The sequence below is a fragment of the Suillus fuscotomentosus genome (assembly GCF_016647785.1).
Source record: "Suillus fuscotomentosus strain FC203 chromosome Unknown F5891scaffold_9, whole genome shotgun sequence".
Taxonomy (NCBI): Eukaryota; Fungi; Basidiomycota; class Agaricomycetes; order Boletales; family Suillaceae; genus Suillus; species Suillus fuscotomentosus.
In genome coordinates this window covers 363,027-386,064 of record NW_024539521.1, presented here as the reverse complement: position 1 = coordinate 386,064, position 23,038 = coordinate 363,027, and the positions used below count along the sequence as shown (strand labels likewise).

General features: G+C 49.6%; 8 protein-coding genes across 8 annotated transcripts; 4 read left to right on the top strand and 4 right to left on the bottom strand.

Moving 5' to 3' along the window:
- The first annotated feature begins 357 nt into the window (after positions 1-357).
- F5891DRAFT_1011844 (SNF2 family N-terminal domain-containing protein) lies at positions 358-5,008 on the top strand. The gene is made up of 19 exons (XM_041360691.1): positions 358-1,188; positions 1,238-1,294; positions 1,344-1,773; positions 1,822-1,911; positions 1,964-2,035; positions 2,085-2,225; positions 2,273-2,277; positions 2,404-2,823; positions 2,872-2,982; positions 3,031-3,073; positions 3,124-3,171; positions 3,231-3,518; positions 3,567-3,833; positions 3,885-4,135; positions 4,187-4,416; positions 4,472-4,498; positions 4,548-4,584; positions 4,636-4,694; positions 4,745-5,008. Exons 1-19 carry the CDS (start codon positions 450-452, stop codon positions 4,889-4,891), a joined length of 3,462 nt encoding a protein of 1,153 aa, XP_041230163.1. The 5' UTR covers positions 358-449; the 3' UTR covers positions 4,892-5,008.
- F5891DRAFT_1011836 (WLM domain-containing protein) lies at positions 4,999-6,786 on the bottom strand. The gene is made up of 5 exons (XM_041360690.1): positions 6,501-6,786; positions 6,440-6,445; positions 6,288-6,388; positions 5,937-6,233; positions 4,999-5,880 (listed from the first exon to the last, which is right to left on the bottom strand). The coding sequence occupies exons 1-5, from the start codon at positions 6,670-6,672 to the stop codon at positions 5,299-5,301; spliced, it is 1,158 nt and encodes a 385-aa protein (XP_041230162.1). The 5' UTR covers positions 6,673-6,786; the 3' UTR covers positions 4,999-5,298.
- A 5-nt stretch (positions 6,787-6,791) lies between these two features.
- F5891DRAFT_1170699 (uncharacterized protein) lies at positions 6,792-8,078 on the top strand (the record flags this gene model as incomplete). The annotated part of the gene is made up of 12 exons (XM_041365520.1): positions 6,792-6,926; positions 6,971-7,044; positions 7,140-7,288; positions 7,347-7,379; positions 7,432-7,451; positions 7,511-7,525; positions 7,583-7,621; positions 7,672-7,700; positions 7,748-7,761; positions 7,808-7,836; positions 7,937-7,994; positions 8,032-8,078. Exons 3-12 carry the CDS (start codon positions 7,231-7,233, stop codon positions 8,076-8,078), a joined length of 342 nt encoding a protein of 113 aa, XP_041230161.1. The 5' UTR covers positions 6,792-6,926; positions 6,971-7,044; positions 7,140-7,230.
- Positions 8,079-13,038: 4,960 nt separating this feature from the next.
- Positions 13,039-14,034, top strand: F5891DRAFT_749554 (uncharacterized protein). Its single transcript, XM_041373094.1, has 2 exons — positions 13,039-13,613; positions 13,671-14,034. Exons 1-2 carry the CDS (start codon positions 13,170-13,172, stop codon positions 13,941-13,943), a joined length of 717 nt encoding a protein of 238 aa, XP_041230160.1. The 5' UTR covers positions 13,039-13,169; the 3' UTR covers positions 13,944-14,034.
- Positions 14,035-14,389: 355 nt separating this feature from the next.
- F5891DRAFT_944984 (uncharacterized protein) lies at positions 14,390-16,246 on the bottom strand (the record flags this gene model as incomplete). The annotated part of the gene is made up of 4 exons (XM_041374601.1): positions 14,390-14,648; positions 14,705-15,757; positions 15,811-16,053; positions 16,110-16,246. The coding sequence occupies 4 exons, from the start codon at positions 16,244-16,246 to the stop codon at positions 14,390-14,392; spliced, it is 1,692 nt and encodes a 563-aa protein (XP_041230159.1).
- A 1,757-nt stretch (positions 16,247-18,003) lies between these two features.
- On the bottom strand, positions 18,004-18,718 carry F5891DRAFT_749215 (splicing factor 3B subunit 5/RDS3 complex subunit 10). Its single transcript, XM_041373092.1, has 6 exons — positions 18,645-18,718; positions 18,552-18,594; positions 18,481-18,504; positions 18,401-18,422; positions 18,226-18,349; positions 18,004-18,172 (listed from the first exon to the last, which is right to left on the bottom strand). Exons 1-6 carry the CDS (start codon positions 18,645-18,647, stop codon positions 18,125-18,127), a joined length of 264 nt encoding a protein of 87 aa, XP_041230158.1. The 5' UTR covers positions 18,648-18,718; the 3' UTR covers positions 18,004-18,124.
- A 110-nt stretch (positions 18,719-18,828) lies between these two features.
- F5891DRAFT_944768 (Sas10/Utp3/C1D family-domain-containing protein) lies at positions 18,829-19,702 on the top strand (the record flags this gene model as incomplete). Its single annotated transcript, XM_041374582.1, has 4 exons — positions 18,829-19,015; positions 19,073-19,128; positions 19,180-19,259; positions 19,300-19,702. The coding sequence occupies 4 exons, from the start codon at positions 18,829-18,831 to the stop codon at positions 19,700-19,702; spliced, it is 726 nt and encodes a 241-aa protein (XP_041230157.1).
- Positions 19,703-20,175: 473 nt separating this feature from the next.
- Positions 20,176-22,727, bottom strand: F5891DRAFT_945229 (uncharacterized protein; the record flags this gene model as incomplete). The annotated part of the gene is made up of 3 exons (XM_041374610.1): positions 20,176-21,215; positions 21,252-21,768; positions 21,825-22,727. 3 exons carry the CDS (start codon positions 22,725-22,727, stop codon positions 20,176-20,178), a joined length of 2,460 nt encoding a protein of 819 aa, XP_041230156.1.
- Between the last annotated feature and the right edge of the window lie 311 nt (positions 22,728-23,038).

The following is a 23,038-nucleotide window of genomic DNA, read 5'->3' as shown; positions in this document are numbered from 1 at the left end:
AATAGGGAGGTAAGACCGGGCTATAAAGCACTATTGACGCAGCGCAGGAGGCAGGAAGAATCCAATATGTGTAATTCATCCCAGCCAGGATGTTATAAAGACTGTCCGACAGCAGTCCTGCAGCTGGGAACCATCTCTTCATGGGAAGCAAGTGAAAATGCTTATACACATTGCGCACACACGGCCCACATGACGCAAGAATTGACGAGCCTCGTGCTCTGATAACGGTAACGGTTCAACACTTGAGAACAAAAGTACTGCGTTGAGTACAGTGGAAGCGATGTGGTCCGAGTCAGTCTAAATTGAACGAAACACGCTGGCAAGAGAGCGTGACTAGTAGTAACACAGCCAAACAACTCGGACGCGTCTCACATTTGACTGGTGTCGGCGCGTCGGATCTATCATCCCTTAGCAGCGCCGTCTCTCGCGTCCTATACAAAAGAACTTTCATGATCCACGACTTTCGACCTTGTGATGGTCTTTTTTTCGCAGATTCTGACGATGAAGAAGACGACGCGAAGTCCACAACCGTGACGGTTCCGAGTCAGATTGGCGTATCAGTGCAGCCAGCATCTCATCAACTAGCTCCCCCATCAGGTCCGCCCTACTCCCCACAAGAGAAGCGTCTGTTCTTTGCCGATAGTGATGATGAAGATATTCCACGTTTCCAAACTCCAAGGCCAATTGCGATTAATTCAGAATTGATCATGAATGGCAATGACAGCGAAAGCGACCTGGAAATACCCTCATTTGAAGAGGTTCCTCGAGCTTCCAGCGTCAGTAGCATGTCATCAGGGCCCTCTCACAGAAGTTCCTCGCCGGTGCCAGGTCCTTCTCGTGAAGAACCACCGGTCAAGAAGAGGCGACTCTCACCTCCTTCCAAGGTTCAGGTGCGTACGGGACCGTCTGGTCATTCTGCATATCTTGGATCATTCCTTGTTGGGAATGCCTGGAGTACTGTCAAAGGCAAAGGTTATATCAAACCAGGCGACACCATTCACATTGAACGGGATGATCCTGATGATTTTAAATCTGGCCTACCAGTTTCTGGCAAAGGAAAGAAGAAAGCTCTTCCCGTTAATGGTAAAAAGACGCAACTCACCCTCGGTGCTATGCTGAAATCGCAGCCACCCAAAACGACGAAGAAAGCTGACACCGTAGTTCGCCTTACAAATGACCGTGGTTTCGGTGAGCATTATCTGCAAATGATGTAAGGGTGCTCACATATTTCAACCAGAGTTTGGCCGTCTTCCGCAGCATGTTTCATCTTGGGTTTCAAGGCTTCTTGACTTCGGTACTTTATCTTCCATCTGAATTAGCCTTGCATTTACCACGGCGTCCAGGGATCGTCGACTTCAAGGGCAGTACAGTGGTGGACTGCCCAGCCACTCTACATTCTGGTGCAGACCTGATAGTCTCATTGTCTGTATATGTCCGTACATCTGCATTTAAACCACCGAGTACTTCCGCGGAGGGGGCACCGAAGGCGATGTTCAATCAGGGACAAGAGACACAAAATGAACAAACTCTCAGAGAACGCAAATCTGCGCTACTCTCTCTCTTCGATGCTGTTAACCTCCGCCCTTGTAGGGGAGCCCGCGTCCAAGATAATGGCAACATGGAAAATGGATCTGACGGCATGAACAATAAACTGACGCAACATTCCGGCGATGCCAAGAAAAAGAGAATTGAAATTGTTGGCGACGGCGAGGAAGTAGAAATAGAAGAAGGCGAGGAGTTGTCTGACAGCGAGTTGGATGTCATCTACAAGAAGCGGGTATCATTTTGTGACGTCAGGCTATCATATTGACAGTTTTCTAGAGCCCAGAAGCACGATCAATCGATGGCTGAGATGGATCCTCCTGGCACCTTTACATTAACACTAAGGGGATACCAGAAACAAGCGCTTATGTGGGCCGGACTATCATCAAATTTCTAATTCTCCCCTACTGACTCATACAAGGTGGATGCATTCAAGGGAATCAGGCGAAATGTCTGCTAGAGAAGCTGTGTCTATGCACCCTCTATGGAGCGAGTAAGTCCCCAAAACATGCTATAAGAACAGCGATCAACTGTTCTTATAGGTATGCTTTCCCTGCCGAACCTCGAGATGGTATAATCGATCTGACTGCAGACGAGAAGCCGTTCTACTTCAACCCTTACTCTGGAGAACTCAGTCTTGACTTTCCTAAGGCCGAACGCACACTCAAAGGAGGGATCCTCGCGTAAGTAGCAAGCATTCGTTGATTAATAGATACTTATTCCCTGCCAGTGATGGTAAAGTGCAGTTCTCATCTAACGTTACCTTACTCATAAACAACAATCTTTCAACATGGCACACCACGCAGAGAGTGCGTCCCTGTAACCTTTGTGCAGTGTTCAGAGCTGATTCATTCATCTCAGTGGGAATGGGAAAAACCATCATGTTATCTGCTCTCATTCATACAAACCGAGATTCGGAAACTATTCTTCCTGACGATACTTCCAGGGATCTTGCACGCATTCGTCAGCTGAAACTTGACAATGCCTTCCGGTCAAGAGCTCTCAGGCAAACGAAGAAGCCTACCAAAGGCCCTTCTGCAACATTGATTGTTGCTCCTACCTCACTGCTCTCCCAGTGGCACGAGGAACTCCAGCGGTCGAGTGCACCAGGGACCCTCAAAGTCAGTGTCTGGCACGGACAGAATAGACTGGACCTGGACGGTATAGAAGATAATTCGATGGATGATGCGTTTATCACCGTGATTATTACATCCTACGGCGTACTTGCCTCCGAACACTCCAAACTGCTCAAGTCTGGTGGTCAATCTTCTATTTTCCAAGGTATGTCTCAGGGATCAACGAAAGTCCCTCGATTAACGGCTTGTGAAGTGGAGTGGCTGCGAGTCATTTTGGACGAAGCTCATCACTGCAAGTCGAGGACAAGTAAGACCGCACGAGCTGTGTATGCTCTTCGTGCTAGACGTAGATGGGCCGTAACAGGTGATTACACTGATGTTTCTCATAATCCAGATGCTAAATTACAATCAGGAACTCCCATTGTCAATAAACTGGAGGACCTTCATTCGCTTCTGTGAGTAACAAAAGTATACATATACAATAGTTCAACTGATCTCGTATCAGCCAATTCCTGGAGTATACACCGTGGTCATCGTACTCATTCTTCCGCTCGTATGTGTCTATCCTTCTCGTGAATTTTCATTCTTCTTAAGACTGAAGCCATTTGCCAGTTTCATTACTGTGCCATTCCTTGCTCGCGATCCCAAGGCAATAGAAATAGTGCAAGTAATCCTCGAGAGTGTCCTTCTCCGACGCGAGAAGAACATGCGTGATAACACTGGCAAACGCATCGTCGAATTACCTGCGAAGGAAATCACTGTCGATACACTGCACTTTACACCTGCAGAACAAAAGATATACGACTCTATTTACAATGCAGCAAAGCGGAACTTCGATCAGCTCAACGCAAAAGGGCTCGTTGGCAAAAACTACACCCACATTCTTGCTATGATTATGAAGTGAGATTTTCGATGCCTGACGTATCTTAATCTTACCTCTTTTTCAAGACTGCGCCGGGCAGTGCTTCATCCAGATCTGGTCACTGATACTAGCGATGGGATAGAGACCAAACCTTCTGGACACTCTAAAGATGGAGCGATCGACGTGGACACCCTGATGAATGACATCTCAGAGGGTGATTCGGGGAGTGGCTTGAAAGCAGCCTATGCTGAGAGTGTTTTAGCCAACCTTGACATGTCCAATGATGCAGAATGCCCAATCTGCCTTGATGTGATGCAGACACCGTCCATCATCCCTCCCTGTATGCATCAATGGTGCGCATAATACTGTCCGTTTCATCTACCAATGCTAACGTTATAACACAGTTGTAAAGAATGCATTATATCATATCTTGCGACATGCACGGACAAGGGAGAGGTGCCACGATGCCCGACGTGCTCACATGGACCAGTCAAGGAGCAAGATCTCATTGAGGTTCTCCGGTCGTCTGGTCAAGATAGCCCACACCAGGAGTCCACAGGGGACGAAAAAGAAGGGACGTTGACGTCAGAAGTCTTCCTGCGCCGAAATGATTTTAGATCATCCACGAAACTGGATGCGCTGGTACAAAACCTTAGTAGGTGTTCCTTTGCATAGTCCATTCCACTCTGAGCTAAGTTCGTTCCAGGACGAATCCGAGATCAAGACCCATACTTCCGTGCTGTCGTCTTCTCGCAGTTTACGTCCTTCCTTTCGCTTATCTCTGTGGCACTGGACCGTGAACGCCTGTCGTGGTACCGTTTTGACGGATCGATGGACCTCAAGAAGCGCAATGCTGCCATATCAGAATTCAAGCAGAATGAGCGGAAGCCCAAGGTTCTCATTGTCAGCCTGAAAGCAGGTGGCGTTGGTCTGAACGTAAGCGCAAGTCACCTGCCTCTTGAATCTCCTGAACGTTACTTCAAAACGATAGCTGACGAGCGCCAACCACGTTTTCATGGTTAGTCCCCGGAATTTGTCGTTCCGTGCCACTGATGAATATTGCTCAGATGGACTGCTGGTGGAACGCGGCGACCGAAAATCAAGGTTGGTGTCCGGGTATCCGTCTATAGTTGACCGTACTGATTTTGGTGACAGCCATCGATCGCGTGCACCGAATAGGCCAAGAGAAAACTGTCTATGTCAAACACTTTATAGTGAGCTCGTCTTGATCTCTGTTCACCATATCCATTAAATCTTCTTCGAGGTCGATCACACCATCGAAGGCCGCATACTCCAGATCCAAAAACGCAAGACCGCCATCGTCAAAGAGGCATTCCGGGGGAGCGATAAATCGGGCAAAGCAGACCCGGAGAGTCTTGAGAATCTGAAAGTTATATTCGGTGACGATTAATAACAGCTCTTGTATAAATGGTGCTTCTCTTCGAATGGCATCGAGCTAGATGTAAGTCTACGGAACGAGAAATTTTTAAAAGATCAATCAAAACGGACTTCGACAGGAACTTCTAAACCCACGATCCAGGCGCAGGTAGCTGAACTCAGTAAAAAAATAAATTTCCATGATTATCTGCAATGAACATGTCACGATCAACTTCGATCGGTAAATAACTAATTGCGAGTCTCGCAGCATTGCAAGCACATACTTGATTACTCCATCGTTCGATAAAAAATCTACACAGGGCACAGCCCAAAATAACAATACATGAGAAGAAAACTGTCAAAGTGAAGGTCCTGCATATTGTAACGTCACAGTCACGAGATTACCCTGGAATCTCCTGAGATGTGAGGAAACAAAATCCTTTAACCGTAAGTGCTCTCAGTCTTGATCGCGCCACAAAATCGACATGACCAAAACTGGTGGGGTATTTCAGCCTCACCACACGTCTCACAAGTCCATCCCATAAGAGGATCTTGACGACGCCCTGTTAGGCACAAGGTACATTGGCGTGCTTGTTGATCATTGACGAGCGTGCAAACCGCACAAGCCCATTGCCCACCACCAGCTGGGGTCTCGGCTGGTTTGCGAGGAGGCGTGGGATCCTTGGGACTGCTTGGCTGCCTCACTGCAACGACTCTAGACTGTTTTGGGGCATCAGAAGTTGATCCGGAAGTACCCTGTGGCCTCGATGGTCCGATAACAACACGTGATTGACTCGCAGTTCTACGCGAGTTGAAAGGACGGACAGCAAAGCATGCTGCGCACTGCAGCACAATCGGCTCATTGTGAAGTGTGCACATAGGACAAGGCCACGGTTCTAGAGGGGACTCATCGGTAAGATCAATGATGTCTTCGATGCTTTCCCTGGCCGCCCTCTCGGCTTCGCGCTGGGCAAGTATACCCGACCCACACTCGATCTCATCACGCTTTCTGCGCTCGGCAGCCTGCGAAAGGTAGCATTAACGTATATTTTCAGGAGACGGAAAACACAAAGAAGGACCTGTGCGGCCAGTTCACGCGGATCCATGCCTTGCAGCGCAGTGATTCTGAGACCACCTAGTCTGCCGCCGCCGAGAACGTCATTGGCACGACGCCTCTCTTCGGCAGCTTCAAGAGCCTTGAGTCTAGCTAAGTATGGCGGAAGATCGTACGATATCCCTGCGCCTAGTCTATGGCCAGGAGAAAAGAAGCCTTCGCCAGCGTAGCCAGAGCGCACTAGGGCATCATACTCGTCCTCGAGTGCAGCTAGAAACTTGTAAAAAGTTTCGTCGTGAGGGCCATGGACATTATGAGTAAGCTATATTGAGGTATTATCGGTAGCTTGAATACGCCGGTTCAAAGACTTTCTTACCTCATGAAGCATGACCCGAACAACCTGATCTTCCTCATAAAAGGTGTCGGGAGCCCATGGAAGGCGCAATCTCAAAAGAATCTGCTCTCCTCCGTTTACATCTGAATGCGTGTCAGCAAGTGGAACGAACAGTTGATGTGTCCGACGCTCACTCAACCCTGCATGATGGGTGACCCTATGAAGAAGTCTCAGGTGATACTGGAAGGAACTTACCGACTAAATTAGGGCTTTCAGGGAAAAATTCAGATAATAACGGCAAGACCCAGCCATGTTTCCTCATGATAGGCTTTACCAGGGTTGCTACCCGTTGAAGCATGGGCAAGGCTCGATCTGCATGTGGGCGATCTTTCAAGTGAGTGAATGATTTCACGAAAGTTTGCAACATGTATGTATCCCGGAGTGACTGGATAGTGGCCAACACGGATCTGATTGCTTAATCAGCTTTGACAGTAAAGTTATAAATAACACTCACTGGAGTATTATGTTAACAACAATGTCATGACAGGCTTATGGCCGCTATAACTATGAACAACCCGGACGGCCACCTCACGCTGAGGCACCCTGAGATAAGCATGCTGTCGGTTAACGGTACTTCTCCCTCGCCCACAAACTTCTGATGCTATTCTAGAATCATACTTGGTTCGCTCTGGTTTTGTGGGCTGACGCATGCTAATTTCCAGTAGCAGCAGTTCCGCGGTTATAGTAGGTGTTCTGGGCTATTGCCTCGATAAACCTTCGGAACCGATGCTAACTCAACGTAAGTCGTTGTCAAACCTTTGTCATTAATCAACGTTGTGGTACTAAACGTCACCCCTTTTGTTTATCCTTAAACACGTGTGCTTCTACTACTAGCCTAACTATAAGCACTGGAAAGCCTCGTCCAACAACTCTGATGACCTTTGCCCCAAAATTACTCTACTCCTGAAAGTAGCCGAGTGCACACATGAGCTCAACCGCGACAACAATAACACACGACCTTAATTCATTTTCTTACGCGCAAGGTTAGTTCTGGTGATATTCTCAACTTCCAATCTCATTCGATCCGAACATTGTTTTCAGTTGCTGTCGCCGTTGCAGTCTTGTATGATCACGGTATGCAATCTATCGAGTCTTATGGCCATTGACTCAGTTATCGTCCAAACAGGACTAACCTTCGCTCGTGAAGTGAGTCCACTATTGATCAATGGTTGACGAGCAAAACTTAATGACGTTGCTGGACTCAGATAGATTATATATGGGCGAGTCTAACTTGAAAATGGTGTCCCTTGTTATACGCTAACTTCATTGATGTCCAGCGGAGGCCGCCTTCATTAGTGTCCGCCTTATATCTATTGGTATGTGCAACTAGGATGGAATTTTTCTAGTTTTCATGTTAGTTATATAGGACCGCTATGTGGGCGATTCCATTGTGATGTAAGCCCTCATGTTTAGCTCTCATCAGTAGTCTGATATGTTCCTAGCCTTGGCGTATACTGTACGTCAATATTTATGTCACAAGCTCTCACTCTCACACGGTCTAGTGTGCCTCACTGAGGATGGATCAATACAAGTGAGCATGTTGATCTAAATGTACGACTTGCAGTTTTCTTACAAAGTTGTGTACAGGAGTATGATTTATAACGCGCTCTATTCGTACTTCTTGCTGATAGCATTGGTTTCGCGCATTTTTCAGATGCAAGTACATCAACTTCGTATTCCAAATGATCAGTATCTCACTTATACCCAAGGCTATCCGCTTTTCCAGGTCCGAGGTTGGGGTACTCTTCTGTGTTCATGGCTTACTCAAAGTAAATCATATTTGTACATATACCATTTGACATTTACACCATCCACACAGGTATCATGCAACTCCGAATATATGCTATGTACCGGCGGACTAGGTGGATACTCACGGTATTGCTCTTATCCTTTTTTAGCGAGGTCCTTGCTGTCATTGTAATCATCTGGACGACCAATGGTCCAAGAAGCAAATTTGTTGGTACGTACTGCAAAGATACTGTGGAGGAACGATACACGCGGGAGGTTTTACGACACGCTAGAACAAAGGTACGAGTCTCAGTATTCGTTTCGAATCTCTATTAACAATTGTTTGTACCTAGAACAAAGGTACGACTAGATGTACGTCAGCGCTTGCGCTCGAACGTTACAGTGGGACTTGTACTTACGTCTCAGTATTCGTTTCGAATCTGAGACGTTTCGACGAAAACAGCGTCCTCTTATACGGTGAGTCTGCCAGCAATAGCTTTGATGAAAAATATATACTTAAAGAACGAAAAGATTGCCGACGTTGACACGTCGTCGACGTTCTCCGTTTGGAGACGCTCGCACTCGATGTGCTCTATTCTTCGGCCGTATCGTCCTTTCCTTTCTCAGCTCTCTCTCTCTCGGCCTTACTTCCCTCGGACACATCGGCTCTCAACACTCCCCCTCGAGCGTTATCCAAACACATCAATGTCCTCAACCTCTGGAGTCGGGGACGTGCCAATGGCTTCGTGAACGCGTCCGCGACATTGTCGTCACTGGGGCAGTAGATTATCTTGAAGGTACCGTCCTTCACGTGGCCGCGTACGAAGTGGTATCGCAGGTCTATGTGCTTGGTGCGCGATTGGAATTTTCCCGTCGAGACTAACGCTATAGCAGCTTGGTTGTCGCAGAAGATGGGTGTGGGGAGGTCTTGGACGTCGTAGAGCTCGCGGATGAGGAGTTGCAGGTAAAGTACTTCCCTTGCCACGCTGGTCAACGCTATGTACTCAGCTTCAGCTGTTGACAGGGCTATGATAGGCTGTTTGCGCGCGCTCCACGAAACGGGGCCTCCATGGAGCAGTACGATGTACCCGCTCATGGAGTGCCTATGTGGCTGCGATGCCCAATCGGCATCGACAAACGCCTCAATTCCTCCCTCGCTGGATCCCAACGTCAGCTCATAGTCTGCGGTGCCTTTCAGGTACCGCAGGGCGCGTTTGGTGGCCTCCCAATGGGGTCTCCCCGGATTCCTCATAAATTGCGACAGTGTTGCCACCGCAAAAGCGATATCTGGCCGGGTACTCGTAGCTGCGTACATTAACGAACCGATCGCGCGTTGATATGGTATGTCTCGCATAGCTTGGAGTTCGGCGTGTGTTGCAGGGGACTGATCTATGGAAAGGACAGTACCTGGTTCCATGGGCGTGTGCAGGACCTTCGCGTCCTCCAGGTGGAACCTTTCGAGGATCGTCTCGACGTATGCCTTCTGTGAAAGTGTCAAGGTGCGTGCTACGCGGTCCCTCGTCACCTTCAGCCCCAATAACCAGCTCAACTCCCCTAGGTCGCTAATCTCGAAGTGCGCGCGCAGCTCGGACTTAAACCGATGGATATGGGATATATGGTTGGCGGTGACGGCCATGTCGTCGACAGAGACGGTGATGACGACGTGTTCGCGCGAGGTGCGTTTGTAGAAAACGGCTTGATCTACTTTTGACCTGCTGAAGCCCATTTCATTGAAGGCTCCAGCTAGCTCCTGCGCCCACTCATATCCTGCTTGTTTGAGTCCAGGTAAGCTTCTTTTCAGCTTCAGTACCTTCCCTTCCTGACCATCCTTCAAGTATCCAGGGGGCGCTCGCATATATATGTCCTCCTGCAGACTCGCATATAGGTACGCACTTTTAATATCGACTTGGTGTATTTCCCAGTCGTGCTGAGCAGCCATCGTTAGGACTGCACGTATTGTGCTCATATTGGCCGTGGGGGCGAAGGTTTCGAAGAAATCGACCCCGTACTTCTGGCGCTGCCCATTTGCAACTAGGCGCGCGCGAAGCTTCAGCTTCTCGCCGTCCGGCCCGCGCTTTGTGGCCAGGACGTAATGGCATGGGATAAGGTTTACGCCTCGAGGTGCATCTACGATTTCCCACGTACCTAGCTTCTCGAGTTGACTGACTTCGTAATTGATGGCTTCTTGCCACTCTGCAGCGTCTGGGCCCTTCAAGGCTTGTTGGAGGGTCGGTTCTGGTTGGACGGCGGCCAATGCTAGGTGAATATGCGCCTCTTCATCCAAGAGGTCGAGTTCTGACGCTTCCAACAGGCTTTCCATGGTTAGGGCTGCCGTTTGGCCCTCATTCAGCGCCGCATAGTACCCTGGGGGTGGTCTTACCCTCGTCGACCTCGCTTCAGGAGTAGATGGTTGAGGTTGCTGGGCAGTAGACGGTTGAGGTTGCTGAGGAGTAGATGGTTGAGGTTGCTGTGGCATGGTGATGGGCTGGACGCTACTAGGTGAGTTATTATTACCCTTGCCGCTGTTATGTTCGTTGACTACAGCAGACTCCCCCTCGTCCGGCATACCATCGGCTGCCAGGATCGGCGTGAAGGTCACATTCCTCTCCACCGAGACACGCCGTCTGCCGGGCCAATACACCCGGTATCCTTTACTTTCAGCGTCTACCCCCACAAAAACTGCCTCCTCCGCCCTCGCCTCCAGCTTACCAGCCTCCAGCATATGGACGAAGACCCTGGCCCCAAATTCATGGGCCTGCGACAAGTCCGGCTTGGACTTGCGCACCAACTCGTAGGGCGTGCTACCTGGGATCGCCCTTGAAGGTAGGCGATTCTTGAGCCAAGTGGCGTAACTAACGGCCTCGGCCCACAGGTACTTTGGCATATCTCTGCCTAGGAGCATGGCTCTCGCATGCTCGACGAGTGTCCGGTTGAGTCGTTCGGCGACACCATTCTGTTGGGGTGAGTCGTGCACTGTTAGCTGCCGCTCTATACCTTGCTGACGCAAGTATTGATCGAACTCGGCGCTCAGATACTCTCCTCCTCTGTCCGAACGGATTTTGCGCACGCGCACACCTGGTGATTGACGGGCCACCCATGCCTCATAGGACTTGAACGCGGTAAGTGCGTCACTCTTTTGTTTGAGGAACTCGAGTCGCGTCTGCCGGCTAAAGTCGTCCGTGAAACTGACATAATATTTACAGCCTCCCAAACTCGTCGTCTGCGCCGGTCCCCAGAGGTCCGTATGGACTAGTTCTCCGTATGTAAGTGCGCGCATCTTCGTTTCTCTTGGGAAGGACTGCTGAGCTGACTTAGCTTTCACGCAGACTTCACAGAACTGGATGGCGGGCGCCGGATCTATGTCTATGCCCAGGATTAGGCCCTTCTTGACTGCGTCAAGAAGGGCCGCATGTGATACGTGCCCTAGGGCACGATGGACATCATTGATGGTAAGCTTTGTCCTGGCGACGTTGGCACGATGCTTACGGTCGGACGTTACAGCGTAAAGTCCCTGGACTTGGGGTATTTCTGCGATCGTCCTTCGTTCGGGGGGAGCAGACAGTATCCTGCACATTCCTCCTTCGAACAGCACGGCCAAACCGGCGGAGGCGATCTTATTGGTGGAGATAAGGGTAAATGCCATGGAGGGGGCATATAGGACGTCTTTTAGCGTCACGGTCGTTCGTTTCGAGCCCAACGGTAAGTCCATCCTCACGTCTCCTCGTCCTGTCGCATTGACAGTAGCTCCATTCGCAGTGTATATCTTCTGCGGGGCGATCTCGACGAAGGATACAAATTTTGCCCTATCCGGGCAGAAATGAGAGGTCGCGCCGGAGTCTACTATTGCTCCTCGGCGCTCTGGAGGTACGTCCATCGATTTTGCTATGACTGCGAGGTCTGACGTAGCGAAAGCGTAGTTGTCCTTTGGCTCCGGCTCTTTGGCTACATTGGCACTTTGTTTTTGGGTGCGTCCTCCTTGTCTCTGCCGTTGATTCGGCCCCTGACCTTCTTTTCCTCCACCTTTTCGCCAACAGTCACTCTTCCAGTGGCCCTTACGATCGCAGTTCGTACAGACTGCGTCGGGGTTGGATTTTGGAGCCGAGCTCTGCGAGCTTGTGCTCCTCCCTGCATTTGTTCTCGCGGAGAGCGCACTGTTGGTCCCGCGTTTGTTGGGACGTCGTTCGGTGAGTAACCGGTGCTCGTATTCCTCTGTGATGATGGTGATGAGTTCGTAGGGCGAGAGGGGAGTTTTCGTTATCTTGGCCGCTGCGTTCATCGACGACAGTAGCGGCCGGTAGGATTCAGGTAAGGACCCTAGGATGATGGCATGAAAGTCCGTATCAATGACGGCTACCCCCATTCCAGCTAACGACTCCCTCAGGCGCAAAAGCTCTGAAAAATGAGCCTTGACGTCACCACCTTCTTCGCACCTCGTCTCCTGGAGCCTCCGTCTCAGATCTATCTGGACGAGTTCGGTTTTGCCTTCATGTATGTGGCATATTTCCTTCCAGATTTCGGACGCGGATGCTAACTTTTGGACACGTAACAGCAGCCGATCTGTGATCGTGCAAAATATTTGCTGTTTTACGAGTGAGTTCTTTTGTTGATACTCATCGGTCTTTGCGTCGAGCTCATCGATTTCTTTCTGCGTAGGTGTTGTACCATCCGGCTTCGTAACGGCCCCCGTAGAGCTCTTTACGAAAGGCGTAGGCTCTTTAGCTCGTCCATCGGTATATCTCGTAAGTCCTCGTGCACCTATAGCCGTTAACGTCCTTTCCTTGTAGGTTATCCAGTTCGAGCCATCTTCGGCGAGCTTCGGGATGTTAAAAAGGTTTGAATTGGTGCTGGGAGTCGACAAGTCCATGGAGGAGACAGGGCTCATAACCTGTGGAGGAACGATACACGCGGGAGGTTTTACGACACGCTAGAACAAAGGTACGAGTCTCAGTATTCGTTTCGAATCTCTATTAACAATTGTTTGTACCTAGAACAAAGGTACGACTAGATGTACGTCAGCGCTTGCGCTCGAACGTTACAGTGGGACTTGTACTTACGTCTCAGTATTCGTTTCGAATCTGAGACGTTTCGACGAAAACAGCGTCCTCTTATACGGTGAGTCTGCCAGCAATAGCTTTGATGAAAAATATATACTTAAAGAACGAAAAGATTGCCGACGTTGACACGTCGTCGACGTTCTCCGTTTGGAGACGCTCGCACTCGATGTGCTCTATTCTTCGGCCGTATCGTCCTTTCCTTTCTCAGCTCTCTCTCTCTCGGCCTTACTTCCCTCGGACACATCGGCTCTCAACAGATACGTGGAGCCACACTCGTTCATTCCACATCACTAGTCATTGTCGAGCCTTTTCCTGGGAAGCGCTTGTGCTCCTTCACCGGGATCAACACAGACTTCGTCTATTTATTCATACCCATCCTTTGCTTCGAGACATTGCTCTTCTTCTTGGCCATCAGAGTATCTCTCAAAAATATGAGAGAAAGGAGGGCCACCCCCGGTACCTCCAGCTTGCGCATAAATTCATTCATGAGCATACTCGTGCGGGACAGCATTTTGTATTTTTTCATGTTAGTATCATTTTTTCCATGCATTCTTAATCACCGGCTAACAATCGGTCCACCCAGAAACCTGGCGAAGTGCGCTATTGTCATGGGCCTGTGGCGGAATGCTTCTGTGAGATTTTTTTGATTTTTTTTTTGATGTATTACTCACTATTACTCGTTGTTCCCTGCATGCAATCAGACCCTGCGCGCAAATATATCTATCCCGTTCATCATGCTTCTAGAAACCATGATCGGTACCCGAGTAGTAATCAACTTCAAGGAACATTGTTCTCGCCGGTTGAGCTCGGAACCGGTCATGATCACTGGGTCCATACGCTTTGCAGGAGTCAGTGAAGAGACTGCACGCCAGGGTACGATCCATGACCAGTCGAGCGAAGGCAATGAGATGCAGCTGGTCAAGGGTTTTCAAGAGAGTACTGAGGTCATCGTTTTCGAGGAAATATAACCTTTAATTGCTGCGATCCACATGAACTATGCATATGGACCAATTTCTACAAGATTTGTGATATAGTACATGTACAAAGAATTGAGCCCATGCCGCTGGTGTAAATGCAATAAGGTACCGGATAATACGATGCAATCTAGTACGTGTGACAACCATGTTACTGTAATGAGTGAGTGTTCGAGTGCAGCGATGCAGGATGAAGCAGTGATATGGCAAATAGCAATAATCAATAGCAGAGCGGAGGAGGAAAGCGAAGGATAGATGAGATCCGGGTTGAAAGCGTCGGATAAAGTGACGAAGGGTATACAGGTAATGCGAACAATGAATGGTACTCCTATGATAAAACGATGTCGTCGGCGGTATTCTTACTGGCAGTGTACACGTAGATGGAGCGCACGAAAGTGAGCTCGTCTTTCGAATAACGTGATGACTCGGGTTGCTTCACGCTGGCGTCTGAGTATCCTCGAGGACGTGGGCGAATAGAGAGCACGTCGGTTGAAAGTCTGTGATTAGGAGTGACGGAGGGCTCATCATGGATAGACTTTTCCATTTCAGGAATCACTGAGGGCCAGTTGAAACGCTTGCGGCGGAAGCTTTAAATCGGTGGACATAAGATTTCGAAGGAAATTATTCAGTTGAAGGTACTCACCACTCGTAGTCCCAAATGAGATCATCTAACACTGCGTCATCCAAAAGGGCATTTCCGTCGGCATCACGGAAGAATTCTTGCGCGTACTCATGCAGTGCAGCTTTGCACCCGAGCAGACTCTGCATGTGCTTGCATGCGTGCATCTCAAGCTCGAAAGGCCCCAGTTCAATCAACGTGTTAGGCCACAGAACCAGCCCGGGAGATTGAACAGGACGTGAGGGTGGGGGATTTACTGAACGTCGGGGCGATTGTGAAGTGGGGGAAGTAGCAGCAGAAGAGGGAATACCAAGACGGCCGGCTGCTTTGGCACTAATGGATTGTGGTATGGGGGACAGGAGGCTCTCTCCACTGGAACGGTCGCCTTTCTTGCCCTTGTTCTCGATCTTGTCCCATTCAACAGCAATCCACTGCTTGAGGACTTTCCCTTTCTTCTTCTTCAGGCTCTTGCTGTCTGCGCTCGACACCGACGCTTGATCAGGATCTGAACCAGAGCCTGAGCCCAAGTCTGAATTTGGCGCAGGAGGTGCAATGGCGAGAGTCATCGCCGCGACTCTCTGGGCGTTGTATCGGCCGAAAATATGATCCAGAACTTCCTGAATGTTTCTTCGTTGGTCTGTGCGGATCTTGTACTTGCTCCAGAGCATATCGACGAACAGACCCTCGAGATCTTTCGCATTGGATTCATGTCTGGTCCATTCTGACGTAGCATCGTATGCCGGTGATTCTTCTTCGTCCTCGGATAGGGAGCTCCGTGTGCTCTTGAAGTCGTCATCGTCCTCGTCATCCGAATCGCTGTCATCAAAGTCGATGTACGAATGACAGCGGGAAGGAGAGACGCTGGCGGCGGCCGGCGAAGCTGGAGCGCGTTCCAAAGGTTTCACGGTTGGGAATAAGGCTTGATCATCAATCAATTCTAGTCGCCCGCCGGGCGCCAAAACTCTCATGACTTCCATGAGAACCTCTTCCCAATTCTCAAGAGGGATGCACAGAGACAGGTTTGCCATCCGCACAAGGTCGAATGTGTCACTAGGGAAGCCTAATCGGTGCCCGACGCTGAGTAATATTAGTAAGTAAAACAGGATCATGTGAAAAACGCGCGTACTCACAAGTTCATTTGCCTCCATTCTACATTTGATGGCGCAGCAATGCCGTCATTTAAGCTTGATGGAGCAATCAAGTCAATACCAATTATCCTTGCTCTCGGCCAATGCTTTGCAGCCCTAATGGCCCAATGTCCTGCACCGCATCCCACATCAAGAATAGTGGTAGGCGGGTTACCGTTGAATGTAAGAAACGACGGCGTCCCATTGGTGCTGAGACGTTGCAACAGAACATCTGAGAATCGATCGCTGTGATGGTAGTTGTCAGCCCCCGAGCACAGGAATACCGTAGCAACATAGCTCACTTGTCAAGAAGGGTACGGTCGTAGGCTTGCATGTAAGGAGCTTGGTGGGGAGGATAAGGATGATGGATCATGCCTCGTCTTGTGGCGAAGTGATTCTTCGCCTGAAATGCTTTGGCAGGGGAGTGCGGCCCCTGCATGAATTCGACATCTTCGTCTCCGTCACTAGATGAATCTGGGACAGTACTCGTGCTCGCACTGTAGCACGAAGTCGTAGAAAATGATTCTGAGGCGTCACTTGGTGACTTCTTTCTCTTCTGAAGAAACGCTCTCCTGGGCTTGGACGGATCCCATGACAAGGCGCGATTGATGGAGGTGAGAGGTAGGATCACATCTACGTCGGAAGGGGTGAGGTGTTTTCCCAAAAACCTGCGCTTTCGGATAGAATCTGCATCAGGAGTGCGGTCCCATGATGCTGGCGTATCCAGAGTCAACACTGCTGAAGGAGCTGGGGCGACTGCAAGAGCCGGTCGGGGCGTAAGAGCTGTTTGAGAAGGTGTAGAATGACGGTCGCGGGGTCAAAATTAAGCTTTCGGACGAGGAACACTCGCCGAGAGAACAAGGCTCAAAGGGAGGAAACGGTCGCGATGAAATTTCCGAAGCCATGATGTGTAGGCCGGAACAGAATTAATACGACAGCGATTGTGGTCAGTCAAAGCGATTGTGGCCAGCATAGGCCTTTGTGGACTGCTAGAAGGGAATTGTCCACTGTGGAAAGCACTGAGGACAAAGGGAATGAGTTGAAGGGTAAAGCGCAGTCTATAAGGGCAGCAAGAACCGGATTGGGTGTGGTGGTCGTTGGAGGACAGGATAGTGGTCCTTGACAGAAATTCAAATGAGCACCGCGGCGGGTTGATGGTGGGGAATTGTAAAGAGCTGATCAATCCCGGACTAGAATATGTAATCATATTAGCTGTACCTTGTTCACCTCGCCGGACACCGTGCGTTAGGGTATCTAGTAAATTTCCGATGCCTGATCTCATCAGGGAACAATGGCTGTGACAACTCAAAGCTAATATCCAATTTTGGTAATTTCTCGATTCCAAATTAAGTAAGCTTCCGCCGGTTATCCTTCATGGAAAACTACCGAAAAGGCTTGAAGAACAAGGACATGAGCTTAACGGGCACAACAACCAGCACGGCTGCTACTCATGTACTTCCACTCCGTGCTTTCATTTTCTGCGTAAAACCGCACTAAATCATGATCAAACCAATGTAGTCAAGCTTCCTGTCACGGCTGATTTCAGCGTCAACTACCAAAGCGATGTCTAGTACAGCAATAACCCCTCGCGGATACTTGCGTTCCGTCCGTGACGGCAGTTTCTGCGCCCAGCAGGTTGGATTATTCCTACTTTGAGATCAAAGTGATATGGAGGCAGCACCTCGATCAGACGTAATACTAAAACATACTGCCTGCCAAGATCACATGTTTTCCCCATAATCACTCCAAGATAACGGAAGGAGCCAGGATCATCTCCACGATCCTAGAATTAGTTGTCGCTAAATTACCAACTCGAGCAGGTGGTGCGGACGTGACGACTGTCGAGACAAATTCACTATGGAAATACCCGCCACATCACCAAGAGCATCCCTCAATGCTGTCATTTTCGTAGCACTTGACGCCGAAGTAACCTGTCCAATCAACAAGGTTCCTGGTCGACTCGCCTAGATAAGCTTAGCATTTTCCTAAAGCCACAACGGAAAATCTCCTACCGGAAGCCGCCTGACACATTCAGTGACAGTAAAGGGTCCTCTTACCTTTGGTGAGTTCAATTGAAGGGTCTACACCGTTGACTCAAGCCAGGGTTCACGACGCATGGGGATATCTCGACAGCATAACAGCGGGTCCTGATTGAGTGCAGGAGACATTGTAATTATGAACACATCTCTTACAAACTAGAACGTCGTCAGATCGTAAGCACCAACGAAGGATAGGTAACCTGTGACGGAAAGGGACTCCGCATGAATACAATCCCTGTACCTGACGGAGGAACGACAAAAGGGGCACCGCAGAAAGTTCAATCTTCGTCTTTCTTGGGAGGGGGCCCGCAGGGCTGGAGCATTCGCTAATGAATTTTTATCAGATCATGATCCGAGTTCTAAGAGTAGGCTGACATACTTCTGTCATCTCGAACTTCGTTCGGCCGATAGCTTCTCCGTCTGCAAGTGCCAGATACGAAAGCAAAGACGGGTGTCCTACAATAGAAGACAGCGTATCTCTGTGTTGATGTGTGACCCAGTCACTATTATTGCATGCTCAGAATAGGTTGTACAGATTCAAATGCTTGGCGTACTATTTCGTCAAGTCTGCGTGACCTGAAGACGTGAAGGAATATCAGAAACGAACTACTGAGATATTAAAAATGGAACATACCAGTTCCTGTGTAACGAGCGTGTACTGAAAGAAGGTCAAATAAATTACAGTGAATGAGAAGCAGCGCTCACAATGCTCCAATTGCGTGTTGGCAGTATACCTGAGTTCAGAGGACTAGCATAAACCAGTCAGAATAGTTAGATTGTGGTACCGACGAAACTCACCATGATCGTTGAGAGAAAAGGAGTTAATTTGGTAATTTCACAATTAGATATTTGATTTATTTTTTTCTCCACGAGATATGTCCACGGACCACGGATTACCGTTACTCGGACGCGTCGAAGAAACACTTTTAATTGGTCTGGCTAGCTCACGTTCTACAGAAAAACTCACGGTCTATCTAAAAGCATGGCTTCCGACGAGGACAGACTACGCGCCAAAGTGGCAAAACTTAACGCATCTCTCGATGAGCTCGAGACTCAGCTCGACCCTCTATTCACCAAGAGCCTTCCCGAGACTCTTGTAGCCCTCGAAACCATTCAACAGGCCAAACTGCAAGTGGTCCTTCCATATGTACTATACGACCTTGTATTCGGTGCGTATGCATCGTTGAACACTAGCTAGCTTCTCTAATTCTGCCACTCGCATACAGTATACCTGAAAACACGAGGAATCGATCCCAAGACCCATCCTGTTATCGGTGAACTGGTGCGCTTGTCTCTTGCGGCATAATTATAACTCATCTGATGCTCGCTTCAGGATCGCGTCCGCCAATACTTTGACAAAATCAAGAGCGCAGAAGATTCCGAAGAGAAAAGCAAGGATCATTTCTGCCTAACGTTGATTCTCATGCTAAATATCCCATCCGTTTTTAGAGAGGCTTGGTATTGATAAAGCAGCTGCTAGCAGATTTATTAAACACGCCATCGCCCAAGCAAAGCTAGTAAAAGCTGAAGAACCAAGCAATACGGCACATGAACCTGCTTCTAGTAGCAGTGAACGGGTTCCAGTAAAAATTACCAGTAAAATGGCGGAGCGTGCAGAGTACGAGAAGAACCTGAAGGAATTGGGAAGTGAAGAGGAAGAGGATCTCGAAGTATTTGTTGAGGCTGAGCTGTCGGGCAACGAGGACGCGATGGAAGAAGAAGCATTACCGCTGCCACCACAGGACAAGGGGAAATTACGAATGGTTGAAAGAGAAGTCCCAGAACATGAAGAACAAGTAGGTGGGAGACGGAAGCGACAACGGATAGATCCTTTCGCAGCCTCAGGTAAGTCTTGACCGTGACCTTTTTCGTAGTCCCGCTAGAACCCACCCATTCGCAGGATACGGAGATGATGATCGCAGTCATTCCTCAAAGTCCGAGAAACCAAAGAAGCAGAAAAAGAAGTCGCCCGCATCTGCCTTACCCATAGCAGATAGTGTCTCGGCTACCCAGACACCAGATCAGTCAGGGCAATGTACTCCTTTATCAGCAGCCGACGAAGCGCAACAACGAAAAGCAGGAAAGAAAGCAAGACGGAAGGAGAAGAAGTCGTCAAGTTAACACCAGTCACGTATTGGACCACTATCTCCCAAGCCCTTCTCTCATTCTACACATCATGATCTGGAATGATACAGTTAACCTACTCGTGAACAACAACAACAGGGAAAAATATCAGTAATACATCGAAGAAGGCTCGTTACGTGGGTCATGTGCACAATCAGCTTTGTAAAACAGATCAAAAATATTAAAGCGTACAAGTATAAGGCTGCTATGTTATAACACATCCCCCTCGGTCACTGACTACCCCATCTAGGGTCTCGGTATCAGGTGAACGCCTCCCACTACTGGGAGACCACCATCGCGTGCGTCCCGCAGTTTGGGCAACGTCCTCAAGATTATCTGACGGTCCGTTACCAGCACGCCGGGAATTTCGCCGATGCCGCTCCCGCGCAGCTCGAACAGCGTCCACAGTTTGCCAATTATAAAACGACTTCAACACGATGCGCTTCTCATCGCACTCATCCTGCCCTACTTTCAGTTCTTCCTTGTCCTGACCGTCCAGGTACGCGAGCTTCCGTGCATCCCAGGCACGCCAGCCTTTGCGAGGGCGGGTTATCGCAGCAACATCCTTGACGGAGGTCTCACCCACAGCCCGGCAGTCGATAGCAACCAGGGTTGCATCGGACGCATTATGTTTGTGCGCCTGTCGCACGAACTCTTTGAGGACAGTCCCGGATATGCACGTGCTATCTGCCCCCAACACCCTAAGGCGAGGGCAATTGCAAATGAGAGAAAGGAAGGCCTCGTTGCTGAGGCTGACAGCAAACGACACAACCAGGTGTTCCAACGCTTGCCCTGTCTGCGGTGGCTGTGTCGGCCCTGATCCGGTGCTTTCTGGAGGACTGGGGGTCAGTGCACTCAGGACGGCGTCAGTGATCTCCTCGTTATCCTCAAGATCAAGCTTTCGGAGAAGTGGCGTGGTTCCCAAAAGCCTCACAAGCCCCTCGTCTTTCATCGCCGTCCCAATGCCTGCTAATTCCAACAACTCCAGACGCGGCACTGCATACGCTAGATTGGAGCATGCGACGTCTGTAAGCAGCCTGCAATTCGAAAGTGACAGATGTCTGAGCTTCGTGATTCGCCTCCGGTAGCACCCATTATCGCGCACTTCTCGCCCCGCCTCACGCGCAGTCAGCACCACGCTCTCCGTTGACTTCTCCTCTTCTGTACACGCCACAAAAGCCCCTAACGCCGAGTTGTGCAGAGAACGAGAATAGCTCAGATCGAGGATTTCCAACGAGGGCGCCGCTCTGCCTAAAACTCTCAGGGCCTCGTCGAATATACCCTCCAATCCACATAGCCTGAGCTCTTTCAGCGCAAGCTGGCCGTGACGCCCTAGTACGGCATTTGCATATCTGTGAAGTCCGTCTCCGCTGATATTGGAACACCGACTCATGTTCAGGGATGTCAGGTGGGGGCAAAGCGCGAGAACATCGAACGTAGTGTTGTCAACGGCCTTCAACCCTTTGACGCACAGACTGCGTAGAAACGGAGAATGGATGACGACGTTGTGTAATGCCTGCGTAGTCAGGGCATTGCACCCTGACAGGTTTACGTCCAAAAGTTGTGTATATGCGAAGTCAATGGTTGGCGCGGAGCGTACACAGAGGCTCGTCGTGACTTGACCCAGAGTGCCGTGATCAAGCTTTGTGTATCCGGTAAGATCTATATTCTTGATGAATGGCCCAAGCGTCTCTGCAAGGCGCAGAAGGAAGGGCACCGGAAGGTTTGGAAATGCCTTGAGGTCGACATCCATCCACAGTTGACCATCAAAGATCAGTGAGCGCCACGCCTTTGACACCTAACACACAACATGCGTCATTGCAGATACAGCAACACCATGCACATCATTCTTACCCTGCTCAACTTCACCAGCTCGCGCATCCCACGATCTCTGCCCACCCAACGGTACTTGGATGAGGATGCCTTTGAGGTAGTCCATTGTCCCGACGACTTCCACAGCTGAAATTCGTCTTCGTGCAGGGAAATTAGGGCTGAGAATATCTGCAGCTTCAGTTCTCTGGGTAAAGCGTCATCAAAGACACTTTGCAGGACTAAAGGCACGGGGGCAAAGACGTCACTGTTGCCACGAGGGACGATGTCAAAGACAGACTGAGAGAGTGGAGAAGAATATGAACGGCCTTTGCCTGTGATGCTATTGGGGCTTTCGGGACCTTCAGAGCTCTGTTGAACATGTGTTCGCGCGTCTGATGGAAGCTCGAGGTTCAGACAAGGCTGAAACTCGGGATTTTTCCATGCTGGAAGACAATTACGTTGCCCTGCTGTTGTTAGGTCCCCTAAGAAAGGATCCGACACAGAGCCGGCAGGGCTGAGATCTACCGATGTTGTGGCTGCACTAGCCTTATTCCTGAACAATAATCTACGCGCAAGGTTACCTGTGCCCTTGGATGCTGAGCCCAGTTTAACTTTGATCCTTGACATGGATCGAGCAGCTAACGAACGCGTAGAATGAATTGACAGGTTGGACAATGATCGCCTTCGGGAGGGCACTCTTGTCAGTCCCGGAAACTGTTGTGCACTATTCTCGGGGGACTGGGAGTCTGAGTGAGAGGACGCGCAGGGAGGCGAGCTGTGGGTTGAACCGTAAGAGGAAGACCCCGCAGTTGGGGCTGGCGAACCAGGATCAGGGGATGGCCAGTCAATGGCACGATATTGCACGTCGCTCGTGGAGAACAGGAGAGGAGGCAACGTGTAAGCTAGATCCTTTGCTTTCCCTTTGCCGGGCAATGAGGCATTCATAAATACACAATCATCACTACTCGATGATCCGGCGAGTTGTATATCGCGATCTTCTGGACCCAAAATGCTGATCTTATCTGGTGATAATGATATTATGTTGTGTTCCCCTGTAATGGAAACGAATGGTAATTGAGAAGATGATGAAGTACCCTCGAGAGGTGACTCGATGGTAGGCGGTAATGTCACTGTCACAGAGGGATCACGACCGAAAGGTGCTGGGATGGGCATCGGTAATGAGGGACCTTTGCCCTTGCCCAGCATGGCACTAGGCTCTGGATCGTTCTGTCCGCCTGGTTCCATGTGTGGATTTC

Coding starts and splice junctions, on each gene's coding strand:
- F5891DRAFT_1011844 (XM_041360691.1), top strand. CDS start 450: ATGATCCACGACTTTCGACCTTGTGATGGTCTTTTTTTCGCAGATTCT. Junction 2,036..2,084: donor ATGCACCCTCTATGGAGCGA/GTAAGTCCCCAA, acceptor CTGTTCTTATAG/GTATGCTTTCCCTGCCGAAC. Junction 4,417..4,471: donor CAGGTGGCGTTGGTCTGAAC/GTAAGCGCAAGT, acceptor TCAAAACGATAG/CTGACGAGCGCCAACCACGT.
- F5891DRAFT_749215 (XM_041373092.1), bottom strand. Junction 18,423..18,480: donor CGCTCGTTACACAGGAACTG/GTATGTTCCATT, acceptor TCACGTCTTCAG/GTCACGCAGACTTGACGAAA. Junction 18,350..18,400: donor CACGCAGACTTGACGAAATA/GTACGCCAAGCA, acceptor ATGCAATAATAG/TGACTGGGTCACACATCAAC.
- F5891DRAFT_749554 (XM_041373094.1), top strand. CDS start 13,170: ATGAAAAATATATACTTAAAGAACGAAAAGATTGCCGACGTTGACACG. Junction 13,614..13,670: donor AGCATTTTGTATTTTTTCAT/GTTAGTATCATT, acceptor CGGTCCACCCAG/AAACCTGGCGAAGTGCGCTA.
- F5891DRAFT_1011836 (XM_041360690.1), bottom strand. CDS start 6,672: ATGTTGCAAACTTTCGTGAAATCATTCACTCACTTGAAAGATCGCCCA. Junction 6,234..6,287: donor TTCGGGTCATGCTTCATGAG/GTAAGAAAGTCT, acceptor ACCTCAATATAG/CTTACTCATAATGTCCATGG. Junction 5,881..5,936: donor CGCGTGAACTGGCCGCACAG/GTCCTTCTTTGT, acceptor TACCTTTCGCAG/GCTGCCGAGCGCAGAAAGCG.